Consider the following 26,381-nt stretch of genomic DNA (forward strand, 5'->3'; position numbering starts at 1 on the left):
TTGTTTTATACTTGTCTGTTTCTATAAGCAGTGATTTTAATTTTTTTATATTTTTAAGGCACATCATGCCTCATACTTAAAGTAAAAGTTGCATGGAATTTTTTGTGAGGAATTAAGTTTTTTTGCCTGATTCTGTACTCCTATTTTTTTTTCCCCAGTTAAATACTTCTGTCTTTGTAAAGACTAAATAACATGACAGAGTAGGTAATGTGAAATGGAATTGCCGTGCTGGAAAGTTTCTGCTGAGCTCCTGGCTAAGTAGTTTCTGCTCCTTTGGCTTGCGTTCAGACATTCTAAAAAACTTGTTTGTGTAGTGAATTGGTCCAGGGAACTGATTTAGTGTGAAAATACAGAGGCCTTCTCTTCCCTCTCCCTCCAGCTCTTTAGGAAATGTTATTTTTAATCCATCCCGGCCAGAGCGACGTGCCTAGCTCAGGAATTTTGCTGGAACATCGCGGAGCCCCCCCCGGCGAGGAAGGAAGGGGAGGCTGCAGAGGCGCCCGGGCACCGCGCGGGGGCAGCAGAGCCCCGGCGCTCCCGCCCGTCACGGCCGCGGCAAAGATGCTGGGGAAATAAAGCACGAAAAACCCCACAAACGAAAACTCAGAGCTTCCTTATTTCCTTCGCGGTTACAGACTGCCATCTGCCATCCCCCAGGTGAACATTAAGAAAACCTTCCATGGAGTAATTTGGTTTTACAGTAACTTAATTGGGAGAAACCTTGCTATTTATATCTACTTATATTTAACAGTCCACTGCTGTTGCCCATAGCTATTTTCATAATCTGATTAAGTCCCATCTTGTGACAAATTTCTGGTTTTGTCTCCTAACACTCCTGTTCAGAAGGTCTTTCCTAATCAATGGAGTATTTTTCTTTTACATTTAGATGAAATTCTGTATTTGCCCAAAGAATCTGGAGAGATTACAGAGGAATGTAAGGTTGCAAGTATCATGTTTGTATTATTGCAGGGATAAGAAAATACATAAAAATCTAAAATTCTTAGGAAGTCAGACTTTGTTACTTCATTTATTTACAAACAGCTTGTTCTATTTAAAGAACTTCTGCCAGCTGAGGAGAGGGAAGAAAAGTTCTTACTATTTAATCTTATCTAATGGGTTGGTGCTGTGGAGAAAATCTGGATGCTTCTAATCCTGAAAAATTGGAAGATCCAGAAAATCTGCAGATCCTTCTGCAGAGGTTGAAGCGGAGGAGGAGATTATGGACGCATTTGAAAATTTGAATTGCTTTTCATCAGGTAGAATTTATATGGGAACTGAAGAAGAAAATTTGCTGGAGTCCTCTGACAAGTGATGATGGCACGTTTATAATTTTTGAAACAGCTACTGCTCATAGTTTCATGTACTTTAAAGAAAGAAGTAAAATAAAAATGCTGGGAGACAAGTTTGTGTTGAGAAGCACATCTGTTGTATATGTCTCATGTTTCATGGCAAAATCTGTATAGGTAAGTCCTGCCCCTGATCAGCCCAGAGGCACAAGCAGCAGGATGTCTCAGAAAACTCAGTGGGGTTAGTAGGTACTGTTGTTTCTCCCATCCCATTCTCCTATCTTCCTGCAATGTGTGACCTTTGGTTTCCTGAGACAGGTAGGTTATCTTTTCACATAATAGTGCCTGTTAAGACTTCATGACATAAACTTGTCTGGCTACTTTGCAAACCTGTATAAGAACTTCTGTTACCGTCTTCGCATGGTATTGAGCTTCCCAGACTAATGATCTTGTGTGAAAAAGCACCCCTAAAGCCTAGTTAAAACATAAATGAGTTAAGAAGATGGAGAAATAATTAATTTTTCTAGAAATGTTTGATAAAATTGCCCTAAGTGAATGGCAAAGTATTCTATGTGTTTTTTAAAAAGGTGATTAAGAAGACAGGGTAGTGAATGTTTAACTCTGGATAGAAATTACAATGAGACTCTTAAGATCTTACCTGGGTTCAGAAAATAATTTAGTATCTTCACGGAAGTTGGAAAGACTAAGAATGTGTGACTAACCAAGATTTTAGAAAGCCAGATTAGGAAGGAGAATTAATAGTATTTCAAAATATTAAACAGATTTATGTGAACTTACTCAGAAAGAAATATATTGTAATTGAAGCTGTGCTCTTCCAAATGTTTCCTATGTTGTAAGCACCTGAAAGATTAAGTGCACATACTGCATTATTTCTTTGAAAGCAACTAATCTTTGTACTTCTTAGATTTGCACATGGTAACTGTTGACATGAGATCAGCTTGAAGATGAAAGATTTATTCTAGCAAAGCAGGGTGAGATTGCGAATTAGTCTTGGGAAATATTCAGAATTAGCCATATTCATAAACAGAAATATTAGAAATATTCAGAATCTCCATCTCTATTCTGTTGTTTAAAGCAGAATTTTTTTTGCTTCTCTCACCTGAGTTATTTGTGTATTTCTCTCTGATTCCATTTAACCATTATCATTGCAGGCTTAGTAGTAAAAAGAGCTCTTTTACTAAAGGTAACTGCATTACACTCTTACATTTGTGTGCCTACATGTGAAATGTGTAAAGAGTGGGGAAAAGAACCCTTTCCATCTTATATTATGTGTCCAGATATGGTAAGTTAGAGGAAAATAAATCTACATGGATTAGTTTTAATGTCCAATTCTTTCAGGTTTAAAATACCTTTAAAAAATCTGAAGGGTTTTTAAGAATAGAGCAAGACTTTGCAAAATTAGAGGATAGCACTAGTTGGAAGGAATGTAACAAAACTTCCAATCCAACCTCCTGGTCAAAGCAGCATCAATTGTTAGCTGAGACCAAGTCTTTATCCAGTCAGGTTTTGAAAACTTCCAAGAATGGGGACTGCACAACCTTTCTGTACAGTCTTTTCCAATGCTTCACTGTCTTCATGGTGAACAGACTTTTCTTTACATCCAACAGTCCAAACCTCTCATTTCAACTTCTGCCCACTGCCTCTCATTATCCCACCATGCAGCACTTTGGGAACCAGGCTCCACTTTCTCAGGAGCTTCCTGCAGGTGCTGGAGGGCTGCCTTTTGGCCTCCAGGTGCTGTCCTCTGCATGCTAAACAAGCTCATTGCCTCAGTCCCTCCTCACAGGCATTGTGTAAGTGCCCTGGTGTTTGATCGTCTGCACAATCCCTTGTTTGTCTATAGCCCTCACTAGAGACCAGGCATGATGTAGTAGAACAGAGGGTTCATTGTCATTTGGAGTGGTTTGGAGTTTTTTTATATTTGGGTATCCCTCTACCCCTTGTTCTAAACCTTTTTGCTGTTTTATGTCAGTTAAATCATTCTGTATACTTTTGGGTATTGTGAAAAACGAGGTTCACTCTCCTGTTAGAATTTAAAGAGTTTAATATAAAGACAATAAGAGACACATAAAATAAAGCAAAGGGATAATGGCCGGGTGCCTTGGCACTCTGCCAAGAGCACACCTGATGCTCGAGGTGAGTCCTTTTTATACCATTTTTACTGTCTGTTCTCTATTCATATTCAAACTTTTCCAGGAACTGTTCTGCATGGCCACTCCTTGGTTCCGCCTTTTTAGAGCATGCGTAGTCTTCTGCCTTGCGGTTTTTTTTCTTTTGATTCTTGGGGTTGGGCCCGCTAGATGAGAGTCGATGGTAGGGTGGATCTCTTAATTCTCCAGACAGTCAGGGCTGATTGCAGCTTTGGGCCTCTTTGCCCCCCAGCCAGAGCGGTGATAGCGGCTCTCGGACCCTCCTGGCCGCCCGTTCTCCGGGCAGAGCAGCCTTTGGGCCCTTTTGTTCCCTGGACAAAGTGTTGATTAGCAGCTCCTTGGGCCTCATCCTCTGCTCACTTGGAGGTTATCTTACTTGCTCACACTTGCTAACATTCTTGCTAAAACGAGAGAAAACTACATCCACACAGCAAAAAGCATTTCTAACATTATATAATATCTACTTTAATACTTTGCGAGAAGCCAATACTATAATACATGTTTATAACAGTATGTCACCTTCTGTTTCAGACACCTCTTTATTGTGCTTTTGTTGCACTGGAGGTGCTCATATTGGAGTTTGTTGAAGAAATGCAAGATCAATGAAGGGACAATTAATATGGAATGTACAGTATTGAATGTATTGAATATGCAATAACAATTTAGGTATTGATGTTGCTGCTTCAAAGGCCTTTTGCTTCTCAAGAGCATCAGTCCAAAAGCAGTCACTTTTAAGGGAGAATAGAACAGAGTGATGAGTAGAAAAACAGATTTAAGGCACCAGGCACCCTCTCTGGGCAACCTGTTCCATTGTGCTCTGGTAGAGACATTTTTCCTAATGTCCAGTCAGAACATCCTAATCTGTAACTTATGGCCATTGTCACTTCCTTCCCCTGAAGGACTCACAGGAGGGAGTGGGAATTGAGTATGTGTTCCATATGCCCACACTTTGTTTTTTGGTTTATAATTGTAGATTTAAAGGGAAGACCAGAAGACAGTGTGAGAAGTAATTACCAAACTAATCATGGCTGTCTCTTGAAATTTCAGAACTCAACAGATGAGAAGGTCATTGAGGAAAGGCAGTGGCTGTTTGTGCAATACTACTGATTTAGGGTCTGAGTGCTTGACACACAGCTGTTCAGTAAGCTTGGGATAACAAAGAACTGTTTGAAAGAGGATGGCTGTTACTGACTGCTGTGTAATCAGAAGCTGGAGACTCATGTGAAGATGATGGTTGCAAGGGGGGCCATGTGTGTTGTAATTGGTTCCCTCTGGGGAAGGCAGTGCTGCTGAAAATAGCTGGATTGGGTGTGAACACTGCTGCATTTTAATGACTTGTGCTGCTGCCAGCTATTAATGATAGGCACGTCTGGATTGTGACTAAAAATGTGGAAATATTTGGAGTGTTGAACATGGGTTTGATCATTATTGAAGTGACTATAAATTTGGTTCGCAGCCCGTTTTAGAAGGAGTTGGGCACTGCAATGTGTTGCATCCAAAAGCAGTAGTATCCTTAAAATCTCCCTTGTGTACTTGAGTTTGGTTTTACTAATCCTTTTGAGCATTTGTATTGCTTATTCGATCCTGTATCAACTTTCTACACATTTCTTCAATTCAATATTCTTCAAGTTCTGCGGTTCCTGGTGTAGCACAGATGTTGTTTTCCAAACTGTTTTTGAGGTAGTTTATTTTTTCAGTCCGGCATCCACACTAAGCTGTTTAAATTTCTCCCATGAATTGCTTCATTGATTCAAAACTCTGTGGTATAGGAACACTGGAGCTATTTCATTAGCTGTGCAGTAAGATATGTGCTGGTGGCAACCACAGTGTTGTATGTTGTTGATTCATCTCCCTTTTGAGTCCTTTTAGCCATTGCACACAGTTGTCTGTCTGCCTGCAGTGACTGCACCAACAGCAGTGGTTGTCTCTTCCTCATAGCAGCTCCACTTACTGTCCTTGAAAGGTGAGATTTCCAGTGCTACTAATCCGTAACAACTGCCATAATTTCTTTTCTTTTAGTACGAGTTGAGACGTAAGTGTACTCCTCTTCTAGGATATTTTGTCTTACAGTATTTTTTATAAGTTCCTCCTAGTGTGTGCCTGTGTACACTTTATAGCACATTTTAATTAAAAAACGTTATTTGTGGTATTTCCTTTGTCCGTGCCCAGTGGGAGTTAGTGGGATGGATATTTCCAGAAGGCTTCATTTTGCATTGATTGCTGGGTGGTTCCCTTCCTGCATCCTGTACAGTGTGAAACCTCATCTCTGGAATGTCTATCTGGTCCAATAAAATGTTTGGGGACTGCAGTTACATGGAGTCATGTGGGGTATAAATCCCCTGCAATTGCACGTTGAATGTTTGGCTCTGACAGGATTATAAACATGTGGAGATGCTTGCATATTGCAAGATTCATCTTGAAGTTAGGAGCAAATCCATGTTAATAATTTTTAATTTCTCTTTTCTTCCATGTGTTTCTCCATCAAGGCATATGTTTTTTGGCTTCTCTTAAAGGGCAAGCTTGAACAAGTCTCAAATTTCTAGATGGATGTTGGGCAACTGTACTGAGAAAGAAGTTACATTGTTGTGATTGTAACCTTCTTAGGACTTGGGTTGTATCGAAGAATAACGTTTCTTTGGCCATAAAGCAGAGGCCTCCTTATTGCTGTCCTAATGCTAAAAATAGTTGAACATTAATTTTCTTTTTTTTTTTAAAGCACAGACAGCAGCAAGATATGAGAATAGCAGTCCTGAACAGTCAGTCTGTAGGTAAGAAAGGGATGGTGCTAAGTTCCAAAAGAATTATTTAAGTTTTGAAAAAAAAAAATTAGTATTTATTTTTAACTTGTTTTCATATTTTTATGTTAGGTACCTCAGTGCTGTTATCTTGCATTTTTGTAGTCCTGGCACTCTGTCATTTAGTTCAGCTACCTCACTGGCATTAAGAAACAATGGGGAGCGAGCCGGAAGTACAAGGCAGTTTCCTTTCCTTCTGTATAAAATTTAGATACTTTCTACGATACTTGAGTAAATATGTAATTTGTAAACTGATTGTCTTATGCTTTTATAAAGTGTAGATTAATATACTTGATTTCTAGTACTGTGTGTTTTCTTGATTATCTGATCTTAAATATTACTACTTGTTTTAGAAGTTGTATATTTTAATAATGGCTATTCAAAATGTTTTCCTTCATGGGAAATTGTAGCAAATAGCACTGGAAAGAACTACAGGAGGTCTTTCTCTAGGCCTTTAGAAACAATATTTTTAACATCATTTTATGCCAACATATGTCATAAGTACTCTATAAAATCTAATCATGGAAACTGAGACAATCTGTCCTAGTGCTTAATTGTTCTTCCCTCTAGACAAATTTTTCCTCATGTCTACTCATAATCACTTTGGCCACAATGCAGTCAATTGCAAGCTTTTCTTACTTTCACCCTCTCTTGTTTTAATTTTCCTTCTCCCCGCAACATGTATTTATGAATTTTAAATTAGTTGATAAGCTTCTTGCAGTCTTATTTTCTTCAAATTTGGGCTTTATAATCTTTCTATTGTAGTATTTAAAAAAAAATATGATCATTGTTACTTCTAAATATCCTATAACTTGTGTGTGTGTTTCTTGGAGTGTGGTACTCCATCATGTAATTCTTTGGAGGCTCTGTCTTTATGAGTGGAATAGAAAAATGTGGTTTGCAGTTGTGCTCTAGTTCATACTTTTCAGTGCAAAGACTTTGGGGTTTCAGTATTGTGGTGCCAATTCAGATCAGCCTGCTGCTCACTATAACTCATTACAACACCACTGAGTCCCCTCGGAAGTACTTTGCTCCCTTGCCAAGATCAAATATTTGTATACTTGCCACACACTTGGAAGTCATGTTGCTGTGAAATGTATGAAAATGCGGTTCTAAGTCTGCTCTGATGGAAAGACATGAAACCATCTTTGAAGCTTCAAAGTTGTGTCCTTTGGTCAAAGGTTGTCTCCCATCGCTGTCTCCCATTGCTTCAGAAGAAGACACTGAACTGTATGGAAGTGTCGTGTTGACAATATAGTTAAGAACAACATGTTTTGTTGGGTTTCTTTTGGTTTCAAGCTCTGTAGACATTTTCTGTTGTGTCACCCTGCCCTGAAAGCTTTTGAGATCAGGCAGTAGAGGTTTCTTTTCCATTGCAAGTTGTACAAGTTTGTTTCTTCTCTGTACTGAAGGAGTTCTATTTTATTTATTTTTTTTTCTGTAGTTCTGGATTATACTTCAGTGTATTCATTCACAGTTCAATTCTGGCACAGTCATCTTAACCGTGTAATCTAGTTAGAGCATTCCTTGCTCTTGTATGTCTCTTCCTCCTTGTGCTTGTTTATTCAGGCTGCCTGTGGTGAGATGCCTGTGCTTCAAATCACACTTGTGGGCATTTTTTCCCCTTTAGTGCTCATACAATCTGTGCTTATCCTCCCTCACCTTGCCTTCCACATGAAGGAAGAAGAACAGTAGCACGCCCAGTTTCTGAATTTCTCTGCCAGTGAAGATCATCAGCTGGACACTGTGAGGGTGGTGTCTCCTTGTGTTCAGGGCTTTTGCTGAAGCTTCACAGTGACCCTGCGTGGATGGGTCTGGAATCTTCACCACAGGAGAAGCCTTCAGGACTCTCTGCTTCACCTCTCTGTTTCTGCTTTTTCTGTGCTGATCTGCAGTGTGATGGTCCTTTTTCCAGCATGGGGATGGGTGGTGGGTTATCATAGGATATCAGAAATACAGGAGTCTTCCTGTGTTGTTACCCCTGAGGCCATTTGCCAGGTGGGATGTAGCCTTCAAGTTGTGTCATGGGTTACCAAGCATAGTCCGGGAAGTGATGTTCTTGCAAAGGGGTGCTTACAGCTTCCTCTGTGACTTGACAGAACCTATCAGCTGGCCAGTTTGAATATGGACAATTCTTTAAGACACTTAAAATTGTGATCCACACTTAAGAATAGGAAACCCTGGGCAGAGGTCTGTCTTGTTTTTCCAGTGCTGGGACAGGTGGCTGCGGGCCCTGTGCGGGGGCCAGCGGGCCCGGCCCAGGCCCTGCTCGGGCCAGGCCGGGCCGGGCCACGGCCATCCTGGAGCCGACGGGCCCTGTTCCACCTGCGGAATCCCCCCCACTGCAGGGTTGTGAGCAGCCAGAGCAGCTCGGCTCCCCCTCTCCAGTGCGGCCAAGATTCAGCTGAAGCTGCACGGCTGTCCGGCAAAAGATCATGTGACCAACAGCGATAAGCGAAATTCCAGCTGCAAGGCCGAGGTGAGATTAACCCTTTTAGTGCTGTGAAGAGCTGAAAACCTGAGGGAGAAGAAAGAGGAGATGCTTAAAGCTGAAATTCTGTTGTAAAGCTATGATATATCAGAGTATCCCGTTGTAATTTCATGAATGCATGGAGGGTGGAGCGTTCAACTTGTACTTGTGAGCAAAAGCACCTGCGCTGAGATAGGCAGATGCTGAAGCAGCTGTAGTTTAATGAGAAATTTGAACAGGGAGAGATGGAAACGATGAGGAGTTTTGCTCCAAATGGAAAAGGAGAAGACCTCAGTTCCTAGAGATGCTCCCAGAGATAGTCCTAGAGATGAAGATGAGGAGGGCCCTTTGCTCCCAGGGAAGGAGAAGGGCCTCTGTTCTTAGAGATGAAATGCTCCCAGAGATGGGTGAAGAGAACTTTTGTTTCTGAACGGCTCAAACTTAAATTTATACCCCAGTAATTCAAGAGTGGACCCTCGAAAGCAGTTGTGGGAAAAGCTGCAAGTCATGGGAAGGGACTCACATGTGAGCAGAGAACCAACCCGGGCAGCTGTCTCATTATGATAATGTTTTCATAGCATGGACAAGAGAGACTCCTCTTCCTAAATGGACTGAACAAGGTTATTATGGAAGTGATAAACAGACAGAACATCTCAAGGGTTGTCTTTTTACATTGTCAGTGGGAGAAGGGAGGAAGGGGGGGGGAGGAGAAGTGTTCTGAAGGTGTGGTATGATTTTTTTCTTCTTCTTTTAGGTCTGTTAATAAACTTCTTTATATTCTTTCAAGTTTGGTGCCTGCTTTGCATTTCTCCTAATTCTTATCTCACAGATGGTAAACAGTAATTGAGTATTTTAGACCAAACCACTACACTAAATTGGTGTTTCTGCTTGGTTACAAACCAAACCCGCTACAAGTTGCTTTTTGAGAAACGTTGTGGTAGAATATTTGGATTTCTCTGATGTGTGGCTGTTGAATGATACACTGAGTTTAAAATCTAAAATCCCCTTTTGGCTTTATAGAAATGATCCAGAAAATATTACTGTGGTGTTGACTTGGTCTTGTCTTCCTTAGAGGATAGTCTTCAATTTGTTTTTGTTTTGTTAATTTTAAAATTATTTTTAAGGTTAAAACTGTCTTTTTCTAATCACAGAAGGTGGTCTTGGGACAATAAATAGATTAATATCATAATCAACCCAGAACCTGGCTCCGTAGTAGGAAGAAACCAATACCTTTGGAACATCTTTACAGGAAATGAGATAATTAATGAATAAAGCTAGGTAGGTGCTTTTGATGAATTGAGTGTTCCCGACGGTCAGGGCTGGATGTCGTCTTATGCAGTGCAACTTTGGAACAGCAGAGGGTACTGTTGGTGCAAGATAAAAAATGAGGTTTTTCACACCGAGCTTGGAAATTTTTTTTGCTCCTAGTATGTTGTTCATTGGAACTGTTGACACGTTATTAGTCGTTGTTGGATCACCGCCTCGTCTTCATAGGATCCATTTATGGATTTACTAAGTAGTTTTGTGGACAGTCCTCCGATTAAGTATGAACGTTTTCTCATTAGTTTTGCTGTCATAAAAAGTGCTTCAAAGATGTATATCCTGATACAGCTTGTTTGTCCTTCAGTGTTGTGGAAGGACTGTTCTTTCTTTGTTCTAGATTGAGGAGCTGATTATGCTGGAACTTCCAGAGAGTTTTTCTACTGGAGATAAAGTACAAAAAAAACCAGTAAAGGTTTGAGGATAAGGTTGCAATTATTCCATCTCTTGTTGGGCAGTCCTCCTCTCTCCTCCTGTGTTTTATTTACCACATTCTTGCTCAGTCTCTGGCTGCTGTTCACCAGAGTTGTGTTTTATGCGAATGTCAACAGGTGGGCCGTTATTTAAGACTCGCTTTTAAGGAATGTTACTGTTTTGCCAGGGATCATTTCAGTTCTGTGGAAAGGACCTGAGCTTTCCAAATCTAAGTTTCTGAGAGTACAGCTACGTAGTATGTTGATTTTTGTGGTAAATCTGCTCTAAGTGACTACATAGTAGCATTTTTAAGGACTATTTTTGGTGACTTTTGTCCCATACTTTTTCAGTGATCCAATTTACCACCTCCCCTCACCCTGTGAGCAGTTGTCATGGCACAGCTGTGCTGGGGGCAGTTGCAGTGATGTGCTGGGCCACACAGTGTGTAAAAATTTCCTAAATTTTACTTTGCTACCAAAGTATCCTATGTGGCCTTGAGGTTGGTTTTAATTTGGGGTTGGAATTGATAATCCTGATGGAACTGAGACACCTTCAGTTTGGTTGCTGCCAATTCTGACTCTACTGTAACGTACTTATGCTTATGGAAATGGTTTCAAACTGAAAGAGTGTAGGTTTAGACTGAATAGTAGGAAGAAATTATTTGCTGTGAAGGTGGTGAGGCACTGAAACAGATTGCCCAGAGAAGTTGTGGCTGCCTTCTTCCTGGAAGTTTTCAAGGCCAGGTTGGACAGGGGTTTGAGCACTGGTCTAGTGGAAGGTGTCCCTGCCCATGGCAGGGGGTTGGAACTAGATGGTTTTTAAGATGCCTTTCAACCCAAAACATTCTGTGATTCCATGGGATTCTGATACGGGCTTATTTGATGTTAAGTTGGCAAAAAGAACTGCTTTGTGAGTGAAGTTTTCTGCTTTGCAAAGTGATCTAAGCCGTGGTGTCAGAAGATACCCCTTGTAGGTACAAGATATAGTAGGTATAGTAGCAAACTCACTGAAGCACTTCACGTGCTGAGTCTACATCTCATCATGGTTTGTCCTTGTGGATAATTTTACAGGTACCACAGTGTGATTTCATTGAGAGAAGACCTTATATAGACAGGCTTGAAAAAGAAAAATTATTAATCGGCCCCAATAACTGTTTCCCCAGTCTGTCTTCATTCTTCTGCATGTTTCTGGGATGACAGGGTAGCTTTTAGTGATGGAATCTATTGGGAGCAGAAGATGAGATATCTGATAGGTGTAGAGCTACAGTGGAGGAGGAGTGGGTAGAAAGGTATTAATGTGCTATTGGGCTTTGGCTACAGGAAACATTGCTAGCCAAACTAGCTATAACTGGCTATAACTGTGTTTTGAAATGTGCATTCTTTGTGCTTCAACCCTAACCCTTAAATTTCTACAGCTCATCTTCAGCCAGCTGTTTCTGTTTGACTGATAGTGTGGCAAACAATGCCAGCCTAGTCCAAAACAGTAGAAGACCAAAGTCAAAAGGCATTTTGCCAGTTTGACCTTTCAGCCAGGGGAGTCCTTGCGATGGCTCAAAGGAAGGGACATAGGGAAATGGACTTTTTGGGGCTGTGCTGGAAAGCTTCTGTGCCTTCTGTAGCATCACAATGTAAATTTTCACCTGCTTGAAATCTTCTGATGGGTGAAATTTGATGGGGGAATTTGTCAGTGCAGGACACTTCAGTCATGTTGAGCATGTTGAACAACTGTAGAGAAACTGCCCAGATCCTGGGAGCTAACTCAATTCCTGGCCAGAACACTCCAGTTTGCACATTGAATTTAACTGGCTACTCCTCTTGTGAAAGCCAGTAGTAAAAACCAGTTTATTAAGGGTAATAATCACAACCTCTGTAGGATCATTGGATTTTCACTCCTGCACTCAAATAGGAGCCATTAACAATGTATTTCGTTATGCTCGGAAGGAAATTCTTTGTAAGTGAACCCTAACCTTGTAGTTATTGGATTTACCCTGTGCTCTATCCGGGAGAAATTCAATTATCACTTTTTTAATGCATTGTTAAGACTTTTTGCCTGGCATAGTGTTACCAGCAGACTGGAAGGTTTGTCTTTTTTTGCAGTTGATTCCTCTGCATTTAATTTGTTCTGAAGCAGTCTCAACTGATGGGCAATACTTGCACTAAAATCCTAAGAGCAATACTTATTTAGAACAACGGTGTTTCACAGAGTCCCAAAATAGTTGTAACTAGGAGGTGCCCTCATAGTAGAGATGTTGTTTTTTTCTTAGGTTTAAACAGAATTTCCTGCTTTTCAGTTTGTTCCCATTGCCTTATTGTCCTTTCACTAGGCACTTCACCTCTGAGCCCATCTCTGCCTTCTTTAATCCTTCCCATCAGGTTACATTACTAAGATCCTCCTGAGCCTTCACTACTCAAGGCTGAACAATCCCATCTCTCTCAGCCTCCCCTTGCGGCAGATGTTTCAATCCTTTAATCATCTTTGCTCTCTGGACTTGTTCCAATGTGTCTCTCTGTAAGGGGAGCCCTGCAGCAGTGCCCCAGCCCTGCAGCAGTGCCCCCCTGGTGCTGAGCCAGGGGAAGGGTCCCCCCACCCTGGGGGCTGTTGGCCAACTTTGTGACCAGGGCATGTTGCTGGCTTGGATCAGCTGCTCCACCCAGATTCCCAGGTCCTTCTCTGCAAAGCTGTTTTCCAGTAGGTTGGCACCCAGCCCATAGGGCATAGTTATTCCTCTCCAGGAGCGGGGCGTTGCATTTTTCTTTGCTGAACTTCATGAGATCTGCCTGCCCATTTCTTCAGGCCTTTTCCGTATTTTTTCTCAGCAGGAGACCCACATTTTCCCTAGTCTTCTTTTTACTGCTCAGTGACTTGTAGAAGCGATTCTTGTCCCTGACTGTTTTCAGCTCCAGGCTGGATTTGACTTTCCCAAGTCTGTCTTTGCACACTAGGGCAGTGTCTCTACATTTGTCCCCACTCCCACCTCTTGTGTGCATTCTTTTAATATTTAAGTATGGTCAAAACTCCTTGTTGATCCATGTGGGGCTCCTGGTACCATTGCTTGATTTTCAGCACATTGGCTCTAGGATTCTTGAGCATGGTGGAGTTCATTCTTCAAAATGAGCAAACTCACCTGCACCAGTCTTCTCCCAAGGCCCATATCCTGTGGGTTTTTCCTGAAGCTGGTCCCTGAATTCTGCTCTTGTGAAGCCCAGACTTATGATCCTGCAACTTTCGTTGTTTCCTTTGCCTTGGTTGAGACATAAGGCTTGGTTCCTGGCAACTTCCCTGGCTTTAATGTCAGCAATCAGCATTTACTGGGGTTGGCCAGGTCGGTGTTTTAATCTGAACTAGTGTTTGTATCAGATATTCATATCTTGAGTGAACCAGACAGACCAGGTCTGGGTACGTGCTAAGTGTTCCTGCAGAAGGCTATACTTTCTTCTGGCATGTTCTTAGCTTACATTTACTGATCCATCTGTTCCTTATGTATGTTGGTCTCGTGTACCACTGCTGGCACTGATGCCATTAGTGTCTGCCACTCCAATTGCTGGTCACAGATTTACCTTAGAAAAAAATTTCCTTCTAGTTATATGTCATTAAGATTATCATTAACATTAATCTCCCTTGCTAGACCCCTTCCCACTGCCTTAATGGGGCTTCAGGTTGCACAGTCTGGCCATACCCTGGATTGTTCTGAGGTTATGGTGTAACCCAAAGCATTTCTTCCTGGTAAACCTGCCCTATATCCTGCATGTATCCACAAAAGAAAAACTGGACAACTACCCTAGAAATTATATAGGCTGTTCTGTTTGTTACAGCTCCAAAATCTCCTCAATACCCATGTGGTCATTTATAAGTTTCATGTACCATGGGTATGGCCAAGGTATGACGGGATTCTGGCAAGTGATCTGTCTGCTTTTTCAGGAGTGGTTTTCTCAGTGGAATTTATCCAATACCTTTCCTCAAATTGTGCATCTTCTCCCAACACCTCATTATCTGCAAGCAGTGGCTCCAGTTACCTGTAAGCAGTGGCTGTACCAGAAGATTTTAAAGGAGTGGATGCACGGCTCTAAAATGCTGTACCTCAGACAGATCCTAGTTAGTATCAAGTATTCCTGGTTATCACAGATGGTGAAATGCTGGCAAAAATGCTTGCAAAGTGATTTGGGAAGGCTCTGCTTGCTGTCAGTCACTACTGCCAAATTAGCTTAATTAAAACCAGCTGTGGGAAAGTGCTCTGCTTCAACTGATAACTTTATTTCCTTTTCTGAAGTGTTGTGGGCCTGGGGCTGGTGATAACGAGCTGCTTGGATGCAGTGAGGATCCTAAGGTGGTTGCAGTTCTCTTCCATATGTGCAATTTTGAAGTTGGCCCTAAATCCTGCTTTTGGATTGTGTTTCTCCATATGGAGTCCTTGGCCTTGAGATGCTGAGGTTTGTGTATCACCTTGAATAGCATCTACCATGGTTAGTGTTGCCATTTCTTGATTTGGTTTGGGAGAATTGATGGGCATGTTTGTTTTAGTATGGTTTAAAAGGAACGTCAAGGTTATCCAGCCTGGGAAAGATGCTCTTTTATTACAGTTTTAAAACCTCATAAAACCAAAGAATCTCTTCCCCTACAACCAAACCCTGACTTCAAAACCCAACAGCTTAAGCCATTTAGAAACACAGTTTGCCTTTTCTGAGTGACCAGCAGGCCTTTGTGTTTTGTGAGCTGCTGTCTCAGGCTTCTGCAATATTCTTTATTTGTAGAATGCCCTACTCATTCCTGTCTCCCTTCACTTAATCCTCTCCTCTCTTTTCTTATCATCTGCTCAGTTGTGCAGGCAATTTCATAGTCAAACTTAGGGCCAAAAAGTTGCCAACATTGATGACTTGTCACAAACCAAGAAAAGGCCTTTTTCCATTTCTGAATTGATCCCAGACCTGCCAACATCAAGCTGTTGGGTTTTTTTGCCAGTCAAATGAAGTCGTATTGGATGAGGCAGCTGTTCTAGAATAAAGTTAATAAAATGACTGTTGCCTTTTATAAGGAGTTCTGCTAGTGGAGTAATCCAGAACTGGTGAAACTCTAAAATTTGTGAATCCCAGTGAGCCTGTGAAATCCTGGCTGGAAGCACACTTCAGCAGGTGGCTGGAAATGCTAATAAGGAATGGAGTCTGTTGTGGAGCGCTGTGGAAGTTTTGTCTTCCTGAGATTACAGTGGATTTTCTTTGTGGAAGTTGACTTAGGGAGTTGTTCTTGGCATCTCTCAGTTTCTAAGTTTCAGCTTTTGGTGAAGTAGAGTTGGCAGTTTCACAGGATCTTCAACAACAACAAAAAAATCAATGCTTCAGTGATGCTGCTACTGCTGGATGCTGGATTACTGTTCTTAAGCAAGATTATCCCTTGTCTCAATATTTTCATTAAAGTAGTCCATTGATGTGGATTGGTTTTCCTTTCTGGTTTTGGGGTGGGTTTTCTTATTTAGTTTTGTTTTCCAGAGGCATTTTGATTGCTTGTTGCAAAGATGCAAGAGACTTTGTGGCTTTCCCAAAGAGGGTCACCCAATAGGCTTGGATGCTGTGTAGTTCTCTGCCGTTCTCCAGTAATTTACTGCCTGTTGCAGTTTAGCACACAAGCTTTGTGTCACTGTAAGCTTCAGTCTGACTGACAAGGATCTTCTTGATACAATTTATCCATGGACAGTAAAAGTTCTTGTAGCTGGAGGTGAGACTGGCATCTTTTTTTTTTTTTTTTTGTCCTTTTCCCACTTAGAGGAGTGGCAGCTTGATTGTGCTTTTAGCTGCTGCTGACTTGGAAACTACACTATGAGTTTTTTTTTTTAAAAAGGCTTGCTTGCTTTGTGAAACACTTTAGGGAAGTACTCAGCAGTTTAATTCCATTGATCCTAGACTAGAACCAATGTTTCTTCTTATTTAACCGTCTCTGTGCCTTGGAATTATTCTAATGCTTTTTTTGGTTGGTTGTTTTTTTTGGTTTTTTTTCCCCTCACTGGCTTGTTTCTCTGCCAAGTGCTAATTTAAAGGGATTCATTGTATTTTTGTATGTGGTGTGATAGGAGGAACACTTTTCCTTTAGATTGTCTCCAGCTGTATTTGTCCAGGGACTGGGTGGTGTGTGTGGTGATCAACTTCCACTCCTGCAGCTGCTATTTCAATAAGTTTTTCATTGTCCTGCAATTTCTGCACACGGAAATGAGGCACTACTGACAGTATTTAGTCCATCCCTGGGTTATTTTTCTTATGTTTTGATGAACCTTTTTTTTTTTTTTTTAAATTCAAATCAAACACTTCTGTAAAAGAAAATAATAGGAAATGAGAATATATGCACTGTTCAGTTACTGTGGTTTTTGTTTTGGGGGCTTTTTTTAGTTTGTTTTTTTTCTCTGAGTATGGGTGCTTTCATAGTCAGATACTCTGGGAACACCTTTATTTCAGATTTGCTTGTGTCGGTGTTTAGGACATGGAGGCTTTTGTGTAGACATAATGCCATTTGTAGACCAGTTAGTGTGTCAGTAAGGTAAGGACAAGCTGCTCCTCAAGCCAGTCTGCTTGGGAAGAACTTATGCTCCATATCTCTCTGTGTATGTCCACTGCTTATAAAATCACATTCTGTGTAGGACCTCTCAAATCAAAATTTTAGATTGGAAGTTTTAGCATGTTTTGGAAACCTAATAAGTTTTAGGATTTGATGGGCCAGAAATCTCTTCAAATTTTGGAATCAGTTGTGGCGATGCTATTAAAAGTTAAACAAATTCCCACAAACTTCCCCCTGGCCCCAAACTGCAAAACATGTGAGTGAAAAACGGATCGGCAGACTTTCTGTTCAGCATCACCTCTCATGTTAATAAATGATCTAGGTCCTTGTAATGCAAAAGAAATTCAAGCATGGTCATTTTCTAGACAAGATGCCTCTAAAATACTTATATTCAGGGGATGTTTTATGCTCATGCCTCGTACCTTACTCCTTCCTGTGATTTGTCTGTGCTCCAGGCAGAGCCAGGAGAGATGACAAATCTCACTGTAAAACTCTACATACAACTTTGTTGGCAGTTATTGTGGTAGTTGGCCAGATGTTGTGTGCTTTAAGGTTTTGGGAAGCTTTTGACCACTGGCTAAATATTGTAAGTTGTAGATAATTTTCAAACAAACTCAAGAATATGAATTTCCTGATTGAAGTATTTGTATTTCTGCTTTTGAGAAAGGAGGGGTTCCTGACAGCTAGCTCGGAAAAGGAAAAGGTTTTTCCATGTGAGGGAAAGGGAGGAAAAAGTAGTTGAGTGGCTCCAGTGGGCATAAAACCAAGACCAGGCTATTAAAATAGTTGTTGTCCTGATTGTGATTCATTGCATGTAGATGTCTTCATTTATGTAAAACAGAAAATAATGTGCATCCGCCTTCCAGAGTTCTCTGACAGTTGTGTGAGTATATGTAAGTTTGAGACACAGCTCTTAAATTATGTTTTGTTAAGGTAAAAGCCCATCTCCATATTTAGAAAAAAGTGCTACAAGAGTAAAGCAATTTATTTCTAATTATAAATGCTTTGTGTTTTATAGTATCTAAGCTAACAATATATACTTTTTTTGCAATATGAAAATACAGAATTAATTTTCTCTGTGCTGTGTAATTCCCCAACTGCCAGTACCCATTTTATGTCTTGCCACATAGATTGTTATCTTCAAAGACAGAAATTGCACTGTTTTGTAATTCATTGCGTGTTCCTCTATGGAATTTGGGAGTATGACTGACTTTGTCCTACAGTAATAATTGAAACCAAAATATGAGGCTTTGCTTAGAAGATAATGAGCTCCTTAAAATACTTAGAGTCTATTTGGGATTAGTGAAAGGATTTCTCATTGTCAAGAACCGCTTGGATACCAGCTTTATTGGTAGTTTGGCCTGGGTGTTTTTGTGACTTTATGGTAGTTCTGTACCTTCTCTACAGTTGTGTTCCTCAAAGCCAAGTATATTTTCATTGAATGCCTGCAGCACCTTGATCTCCCCTTCTCCTTTGTCTCTGGGAACTGTCCATCTCCCTTCTGGAAGGAGCAAGGTAAGAAGCTGATGTTGTTGGCCTTCTCCTGGAATAGGGAGCTGTGGTGGACACAGAGGAGCTGCACATCCCTGATGCCCAGAGTGAAGCACCATGTTGGTCATGGCTCTGCAAAGTTATGTAGTCGATCCAAATAAATACTGATCTTATGAGCAAAACATACCAGCCCTTCCTGCCACCAAACAGTTATTTGGGCGCTGCTGAAGACAATAGCAATGTAATATCCTTCTGAAGCATTTGCCAGCTGGCGCAGGACACCACATCTTTTCATTCCATTCATTCATTGCAGAATAAAGAAAATTTTCATGCTCAGACCATTTTAAAAATACATCTGTTTGGAACATGAGTGTTGTTTCTTGTTCAGTTCATTTACCACTTCATAACAAACGTCCTGATGAAAAAGGAGCAATGCACAAAACAGCAAGTGTAGAAAGGTTGGTGAGGTTCCATGAAATTAATAAAAATTGCCTAAAGAAATATTACTATATCTCTTAAGTTCAGTATCACTAAGAGAGCTGTATTTTCAATTAAGTGACAGGAAATTGAGAGGTGATAGAGAATGACTTTTCTGTTTACAGTGTAACCAGTAGACCTTGATGCCACATTAAATTCTCCAGACAAGTGACAATACTTTGCTATATCCATTCTTAGTTCTCAAGCCTTTTATCCATGGGTCTTTGGAAAAAATCAGATTGTTTATTTTTATAGATGAGAAACAGTTTAATCAAAGGACTTGTTCAGGGCTGCATGGGTTATAGCAAAATTACCCCTGTTGGCTGTGGTTTAGTTTGCAGAGACTCACTCTGAGCCAGCTGTGCCTGCCCTCCCTGCAGCAGAGCTTGTGCTGAACCTCAGCACTCCGTGTCAAGTTTCCTGGTGTGGAAGCTGGCTGGCTCCAGGCTGAAGCACAAAACGGACCTGATGTCTGGGCAGAGTAGATGGCCAAGGAATCTGGGTTCAGCTTGGCTGTGAAGTCAGCTGTCAATAAAATGGGTGTTTTGGGTCAGCCACAGAAATGGAGAGAGAACCTATGGGTCTTGTTTAGTTCTGTGTGCTTTGATAAATGGGGGTGGTGTTTAAAGAGATACCGGCTAGAGCAACAATGCAGAAACTTTTTAATTTGTACAGTGCATAAGTGAATTATTGTTTAGTTAAGAATGAAGTATTTCCATTCTTATGGTATCTTCCAATGATGTGTGTTCTCAAATGAGGGTGTACTAGTTTGAAAACAAACCAGTGGGAGGCACCAAGTCAGAATAACAATTTAATGGCAATTAAAGAAAAGGAAAAAAAAGTAAAAGAAAACACTGGTTCAAACTGACAGAGTCAAGGTTCAATCTGACACCCTGTTAGGCAGGGTGGTGGTAGCAGTCTGGTAGAATGGTGGCTGCAGTCCTCTGAAGCAGTGATCCTGTAGTAAAAGAGTCTGCTCTTTCTCAGAAAGTCCAACGGTGGCTGTGTAGCTCCTGTCCTCTGGAAATCCAGTGGGAAGGGTTGTCTCTGGTGGTCAGAGTCCCAGATTATATCCATGATGGGATGCTTGGTTCCTCCCTCTGGGTGGAGCATCTCACAATGGGGTAATGAGTCATGAGGCAAAGTGTTGATTAGGCTCATTAACAGAAGATAGTCCGGAGGGAGTTATCTCTGAGTCAGGCGGCAGGACAATGATGGGCAATTAACAGAAAGATAGTCTGGGGGGAGGAGGCAAGGAAACACTGCCCCACCTGGTTTCAACAGCTCCTGAGGATGATGATAGAATACACTGCAACCCAGGACAAAGAGTGAGTCTTCGCTCACACGTATGTTATGTGAAACAAGCATCCTCCTATTCCCACATCTCCGTATCAAAATAGGTATAGCCAGGTGGCACACAGGACGGGCATTCAAATTTAGTGCAGCCTTGTTTTAAGACAATTTATTAAATCCAGAGTTTATTGGAAATGTTCTTTATAATCAGATGTTTCCTGTTGCCGAAGATGTGTCCTGTTGCCAAGTGACTTTTCCCTTCCCATAAAGGGACTAAGTTTTAAACTTGAACCTGGGTCTCCTATCAGCTGCAGATAGCACTGGACTGAATCTCTGCATGTGTTTTGCTTGCCAAAACTTGCAGTCCCTTTATTTGCTGCTATTAGCTCTCACATCTGTGATTAGGAAGTGTGCCTGTGCTCTGTACGTGTCATCTTTATAAGTAATTTCTCATCTTAGATATTGAAAATGTTAGAGTTATGCTGCTCAAACAATCTACTTGAGATCATAACTCCTTGTGGTGTCTAAAGATGGGAGCACTGCTGATTGCTTTTGACAGAGTAAGTGTGTAGGAGCTGAGATTACCAGTAAGAGTGGTATTATATGTGTTTCCTTTGACCTTCACTGATGCTGTGTGAAGTGGAGCTTAGGCAATGTCTTAATTGGTGCCTTGAGTTTTAAATGATAAATCTGAGTAACTTGGAACATCCTTGAACTGTGGTACAAAAGATGTTATTGTAGTGACCAGTGCCCTTAACACAGAGCTATCTCACTGTGCTCAGAAAAAGGTGTCAAGTAGGAAAGTCCTTGGCACTATAGAAGAAAGAGCTTAGTAAAGCAAAATAGACCAAGCTGGGGGAACGGGGAGCCCAAAATTAATGCAAAAGTAGGATACTTGGTAAGTTAGTAGGATGGTGTTTGTCATTAAACGGAGTAAACTACTTAGCCCTTCCCTAAATCCATCTTCAGCATGCAAAACCATGTGTTAGGAAGTGATGGTTGCCCTGTCAAGTAATTTTAAAGTGCAGGCAGTTGTGCTTTACTGAACCTGAGGAAGGATATTCATGCTTTAGATATCTAAGCAAGATCTCTGTAAGACAGAACTGAAATGATTAAGTTCCCTTCAGCTCTTTGGATATAAGAATTATCCAGTATATTGCATAGTCATGATAAGAGTGGGTCTTACTCAAAATATTTTTTCTTTGGGGCAGGAGATCATCTTGCCAAATGAATCCTGACAGTAGCATGTTTTTTGAGAGTGCACTGCTTTTGTGAGCTTCATTTCCTGACTGGTGAAACATAAGAATAGTTTTTGTTACTGATCTCTTTGTCAGCAAGTTATGAAGAGTTTCACACATTAAATGTTCCTTCTCTGGTATGTCATGTTCCAGAATATTGATCCCAAAGAGGAAATAAATTTTGATGGCTATTGGAATGTTTGATCCTATACTTTTCAGTACTCAGCAGAAAAAGGGAGACAGATGAATGACAGACCCTTATGGATGTTGTTCTAATTCTGTAATAAAAATGAAGCACCTCATTTTTTTCTTATCATTCTGACTCTGAATCAAAATTTTATTAGTTAATATTACTGCAGTTGCCATCCCCAGTTCAGCTGATGGAGCTCTGCAGGATATCTGGTCTCTGATCAAGCTCTGGAGGTATAAATTACATTAAATGTTATTCAATACAGCTTGCAGTTCTGTAGGAATCCATCGGAGTATCTGGAGAGCAGGGGTGTGGAATGAGAGACATTGATTATGCATACAAGAAAGCAATGCAGACCTCAGAGCTTGAGTGTCTGAATGAGGATGTGCCAAATCACAGCCTTATGTTGTGATGTATTCTCATATTCCCTGTTTGGCTTGGCCTGTGGAGTGTATTGCTGCAATGGTATGTGGTATTGAGGCTGTGTTAAGCCTTTATTATTAAACTCTTATAACTCCAGTGGGACTGACGGTTTGTGGTTTCTCAGGACCACTTCCAAAGCAGCACACAATCATGTTGTTTTTCTTGGGGAAGTTACTTTATTGCTGAAGTCTGGTTTTGCAATTTTTTTCCTTAAAAAAACCCCAAAACATTCCCCCCCCCCCCAGCAAAAACACAGATAAGAAAAGTTATTGATTCTGCTTCTTTGGTTTCCAATGGGTTAAGACAAATATCTACAAATCCTTCCAGGGAGAAGCTGTAAAAAGCAATAAAGAGTTAGTGGCTTCTCAGAGGGACTTACTATAAAAATCTTAACTGAAATTTTGAAACAGCACTTACGTAAACATACAGTTTATATACAGTTCTTGTTTGAATGTGGATTATATTTACTGTTCTCATTATGTGTTGCTACTGCTTGTTTTTTGGTTTGTGTATTGCATTTTCTTCAATGATGGAATCAAAGTAATTGTATTTTGTATTGGAAATGAGTCCATATATTTGCTCCTACATGATTTTAAGGCGTTGACACAATTGGGCTTTTAAGAGCTGTTTCCATACATCTCTTCAGTGCAGTACACATGTTAAATGTTTATCTAGTGGTGTGCATGGAGTATGAAACTTCAGATGTTTTTCAGCATGGCTTTGTTTGTCTCCTACAAATCTGCAGTTTGTTGGTCAGGATCATCACTCATTTGTGAAGATCCAAATCTTCGTTTATTTTTCTGTTCAGAAACTATAGTACTGGAAAAGATACAGCAATCTGTTATGAGTAGCAGTAAAATACTTGTCTGGTGTACAGAAATGCCCAGAGCTAAGGCGCACAATATATGCAGCAAGATGGATAATTTAATTTGCCTGTCTTGGGGACAGGGGAGTGTGGTGCATAGTTATCCAGGCCCTGAGAAAGGTAAGGGGTCAGCAACACTTGATAGGCCTCCCTTGCCTTGAAATACAATCAGTCCATATACCTGGATGGCTTAGCTGGACTGTGGTGTAAGTGCAGCAATAAATGTAGTCACCTCAGATTTCCAGGTGGGTTTTTTTAAGGTTTGGTTTTGGTGGGTTCTTTTTTTACTACAGAACAGAACTGTGCAAATCCAGTTGTTTTCCTTCAAAGGTAGATTCATCTCTGGGTCCTGTATGGAGCATTGTTGAAACTGAGTTTAAATTTGTTCCTAGAGCAGTACTGAGGGTCTCTGCAGAGTCTGTCTTCGAGCTCCTGGTTCCTGAATGAAATGGGATCCTTCTGTTGGATTCACAGCAGTGGAGCAGGGTCTCATACAGCGTTCGTCCACACTCCCAAGGGGCTGTGATGGACTGCATTCAGGTAGCCCTGCCTGTTTTGTGGGGGATGATGGAGCAGATTCATGTATTGTTCCAATTTGTGATGCTCTAACCAGGTGGTGGGAGTGAGGGGAAAGTGACCCAGAGCATAGGTCCCAATGCAACGTTAGGTTAAAGTTGACACAAAGTGACCCAAAGCAGCTTTGCAGTCTGGCTGGTGGGGTCTCAGCCATCATTATTCCTGGCACTGAGTGCCTTCTAAATTGAGTGAGTGCTTGTGCTGTCTTTGCTTCTTCTGATGGATTGGATGAGATCCAGAATTACATTTGGATTTTGCTGTATCTTGTTGTTCTGGTTTTTTTTTCCTTTTCTTTTTTAAGCTGCTACTGAAAAAAAGATTGTAGTTAACATGAAAAACAGATGTAAAAGACTGGCAGTGTGGTGTGTGTGCAGCCTTAAGCTGTACATATTGGCAAGCTACTGTGTGTCAGATTTAATGATTTGGGCATAAAGGCTGCCCTTCAGTTAAGGCAGGAGGAAAAATATTTAAGCTTGTTTATGGAAGTAGGTATCTGAAAGGTTGGGGACTGCTCCTTCAGGCATGAACAATTCCTGGCACCTAAAGCAAGGGCGCATGTAAGTGGGTATGTTTTACATTGTGTCTTTAAAAGTTTTGAAAGATAAAGCCTTTGAAGATTGCCTTAGAAAGGTAGAGCAGACTCCAGGGCTTGGGGAAAGGCGCTGGGCACAGACTGAGCTGCCACTTTGTCTCAGCAAAAAGTCTCCTAGAAAGTCAGGAGGGTTTTGAACTGAGCGATGACTGGAAGAGATTTGAAACTAGAAGCAAAGGAACTCCTTATGTTTGTGGAAGCAGAACTCAGTGTATCTGCAAATAAATCTGCCTTGCTTCAAAAAATGCTTATCTCCATCAACTTCTGACAGAAATAACCTGTAGCTCTGAAATTGGCTGGATGTGAGTAGCTGTTTGGGTAGAAGAAAGATGACACATTATCTTCTCAGCTTTCTTCAGGTTTATAGTTTCTTCACTTTTGGAGTGCTAATACCAGAAATAAACTCACTGTTTTAACAAAGATCCATGTTTTGTGAAATTACTTGTGGAGGTCAAGGGGGGGCTGACTATAATACAGGTTATTCACAGTTAATTTGGTGTTGAAACTAAGAGTAGCATGAAGGACTGGATTGGAAAAGGGAGCTTTTACTCCACTTGTAAATTGTTTTTTTTTCTATGAGGAAGATAACGTTCTCAGTTAAAGGAATGAAACATTATACTTTTTTTGTGGGTTGTGATAATGTTATTAATTTGGTGCTTGCTGTGCTTTTCAGCCATTCTTAGATAAGTCCTAATATTTCATGTGCAGTGTTTGAACACAAAATATATTTCAGGAAAATTAACAGCATTTAAATTTGACATTAACTACAAAGCAGTACTTTATGTTGATAAAAATCTCAACAGTTTTTTTAAAAGTAGAACCCCACAGAGAGATACTTTGGAATTGATGGCAAATGAAGTTAATGCACTTAAAATGAATTAAACTCCTTGCTATTTAGAATAATATAATGATGTCTGAATTTTATTCCCAAAAGAGGAAATACAGTTGTTAAGTCCAGATGGATTTTTATTTTTGTTGGAGTAAGTTTTGAGACTAGTAATATCTTCTTTTTTAATTTTTTTAGTTTTACTACCATAATGCTGGATCTGAGACAGCACAGACCTTCTTTTTCAAAATTCTTTCAACCCAGTCAAATTAATAGTCCTTTATTAAAACAACAGTGTTTATTTTGAAAATCCGCACTTTCTTATTGCAATTTTAAGAGTTGGAAAATAAGCACGAGGATAATGTAAGGTGTAGAGAAGCCAAGGGCTCAGTCCTATGTCATGTTATTTTCAGTTCTAACATGGTAACTGCTAGTGCCTGTGATTGTAACCTGCCCAAATTTCAAGTGATGCAGTGGCAGCTTAAACTCTTTTAAGCAGGCTAAACTCTTTTCTTCTTGTGCTTGGGCTTTTTGCTTTGCACTGAGAGCTTACACCTTGGCAGCCTTTGTGGTGCTGCAAAGGATGTGTGATGAGTTGATCACATCTGAAACCTTACAAAGAGAAATGTCAAAGGGTTCAGTCTATTCCTTTAGGTGAAGATGAAAGGCAGTTCAGCTATTGCTGTGTCAGTTTAAAGCTTCCAGGGCCATAAAATTATTAATCCTATTGTGGTGTTTTGCCCACTGGCAATTTGTCTCTTAAGTTCTGGGCCCAATTCTACTCCACTAGTAGGGGAACAGAATTTGGTAGGCTTCCTCCTTCAATTAGGATTTCCATGAAAACAATTGGCAAATTAGGAGGCTTACTACCAAAATAAATGTTGGTCTGTCTCAAATAAACATAAAGCTGGGAGGAAACCCCATTATTGAGCATGATACCAAATTGCAACTCCACTTGGAACAGAATATCAAATCATTACTGATATTTTTGCAAACAGATTCTAGGCTGGAAGGGTGGTAGATGAGGAAAATGAATTACTAATACAGGGGTCTGAATCATGGGATGAGCTGAGTGCAAGCAGGCAGTAAGGGTTTCTACATGGCCAAATGTCAAGTTGCATGTATGAAAACTAGGATCTTTAAACCACAGTTGAAGTAAAGGGTGCCCCATCGTATGAAACAGTGACTAAAAGTGTTGGGCATTAACTGGTGAGCAAGAGTTGTCACTGCAATCATGGATAAAAGCATTGTTGTGATCCCCAGATGGATAAATAAATATCAAGTAGAGAGGTTATATTTTCTTGATGCTTGGCGCATGTGCTGCATATAGTGCAAAGGTGAAAGGATGTTGATGAATTGAAATGCATTGAATTGGGAAGCCACTACTGTGAGTAAAGATGTGGGAAACATGGTGAGA

At 40.6% G+C, this 26,381-nt stretch overlaps 1 protein-coding gene across 11 annotated transcripts in view; it reads left to right on the plus strand.

Annotated features, from left to right (window-relative positions):
- Positions 1–26,381, plus strand: part of ST3GAL3 (ST3 beta-galactoside alpha-2,3-sialyltransferase 3) — a 189,897-nt gene that overhangs the window by 23,707 nt on the left and 139,809 nt on the right. For 2 of the 11 annotated variants that reach the window (XM_032118296.1, XM_032118297.1), the window contains exon 2: positions 6,179–6,225. The exons of 8 other annotated variants lie outside the window; for them this stretch is intronic. In XM_032118296.1, the coding sequence (XP_031974187.1) occupies positions 6,179–6,225 (47 nt within the window). Of the gene's footprint in view, positions 1–5,328; positions 5,421–6,178; positions 6,226–26,381 lie in introns of those variants that run through there. One more of the 11 variants, XM_032118302.1, reaches the window with a different exon arrangement.

Source organism: Corvus moneduloides, chromosome 9, assembly GCF_009650955.1.
Source record: "Corvus moneduloides isolate bCorMon1 chromosome 9, bCorMon1.pri, whole genome shotgun sequence".
Lineage (NCBI taxonomy): Eukaryota > Metazoa > Chordata > Aves > Passeriformes > Corvidae > Corvus > Corvus moneduloides.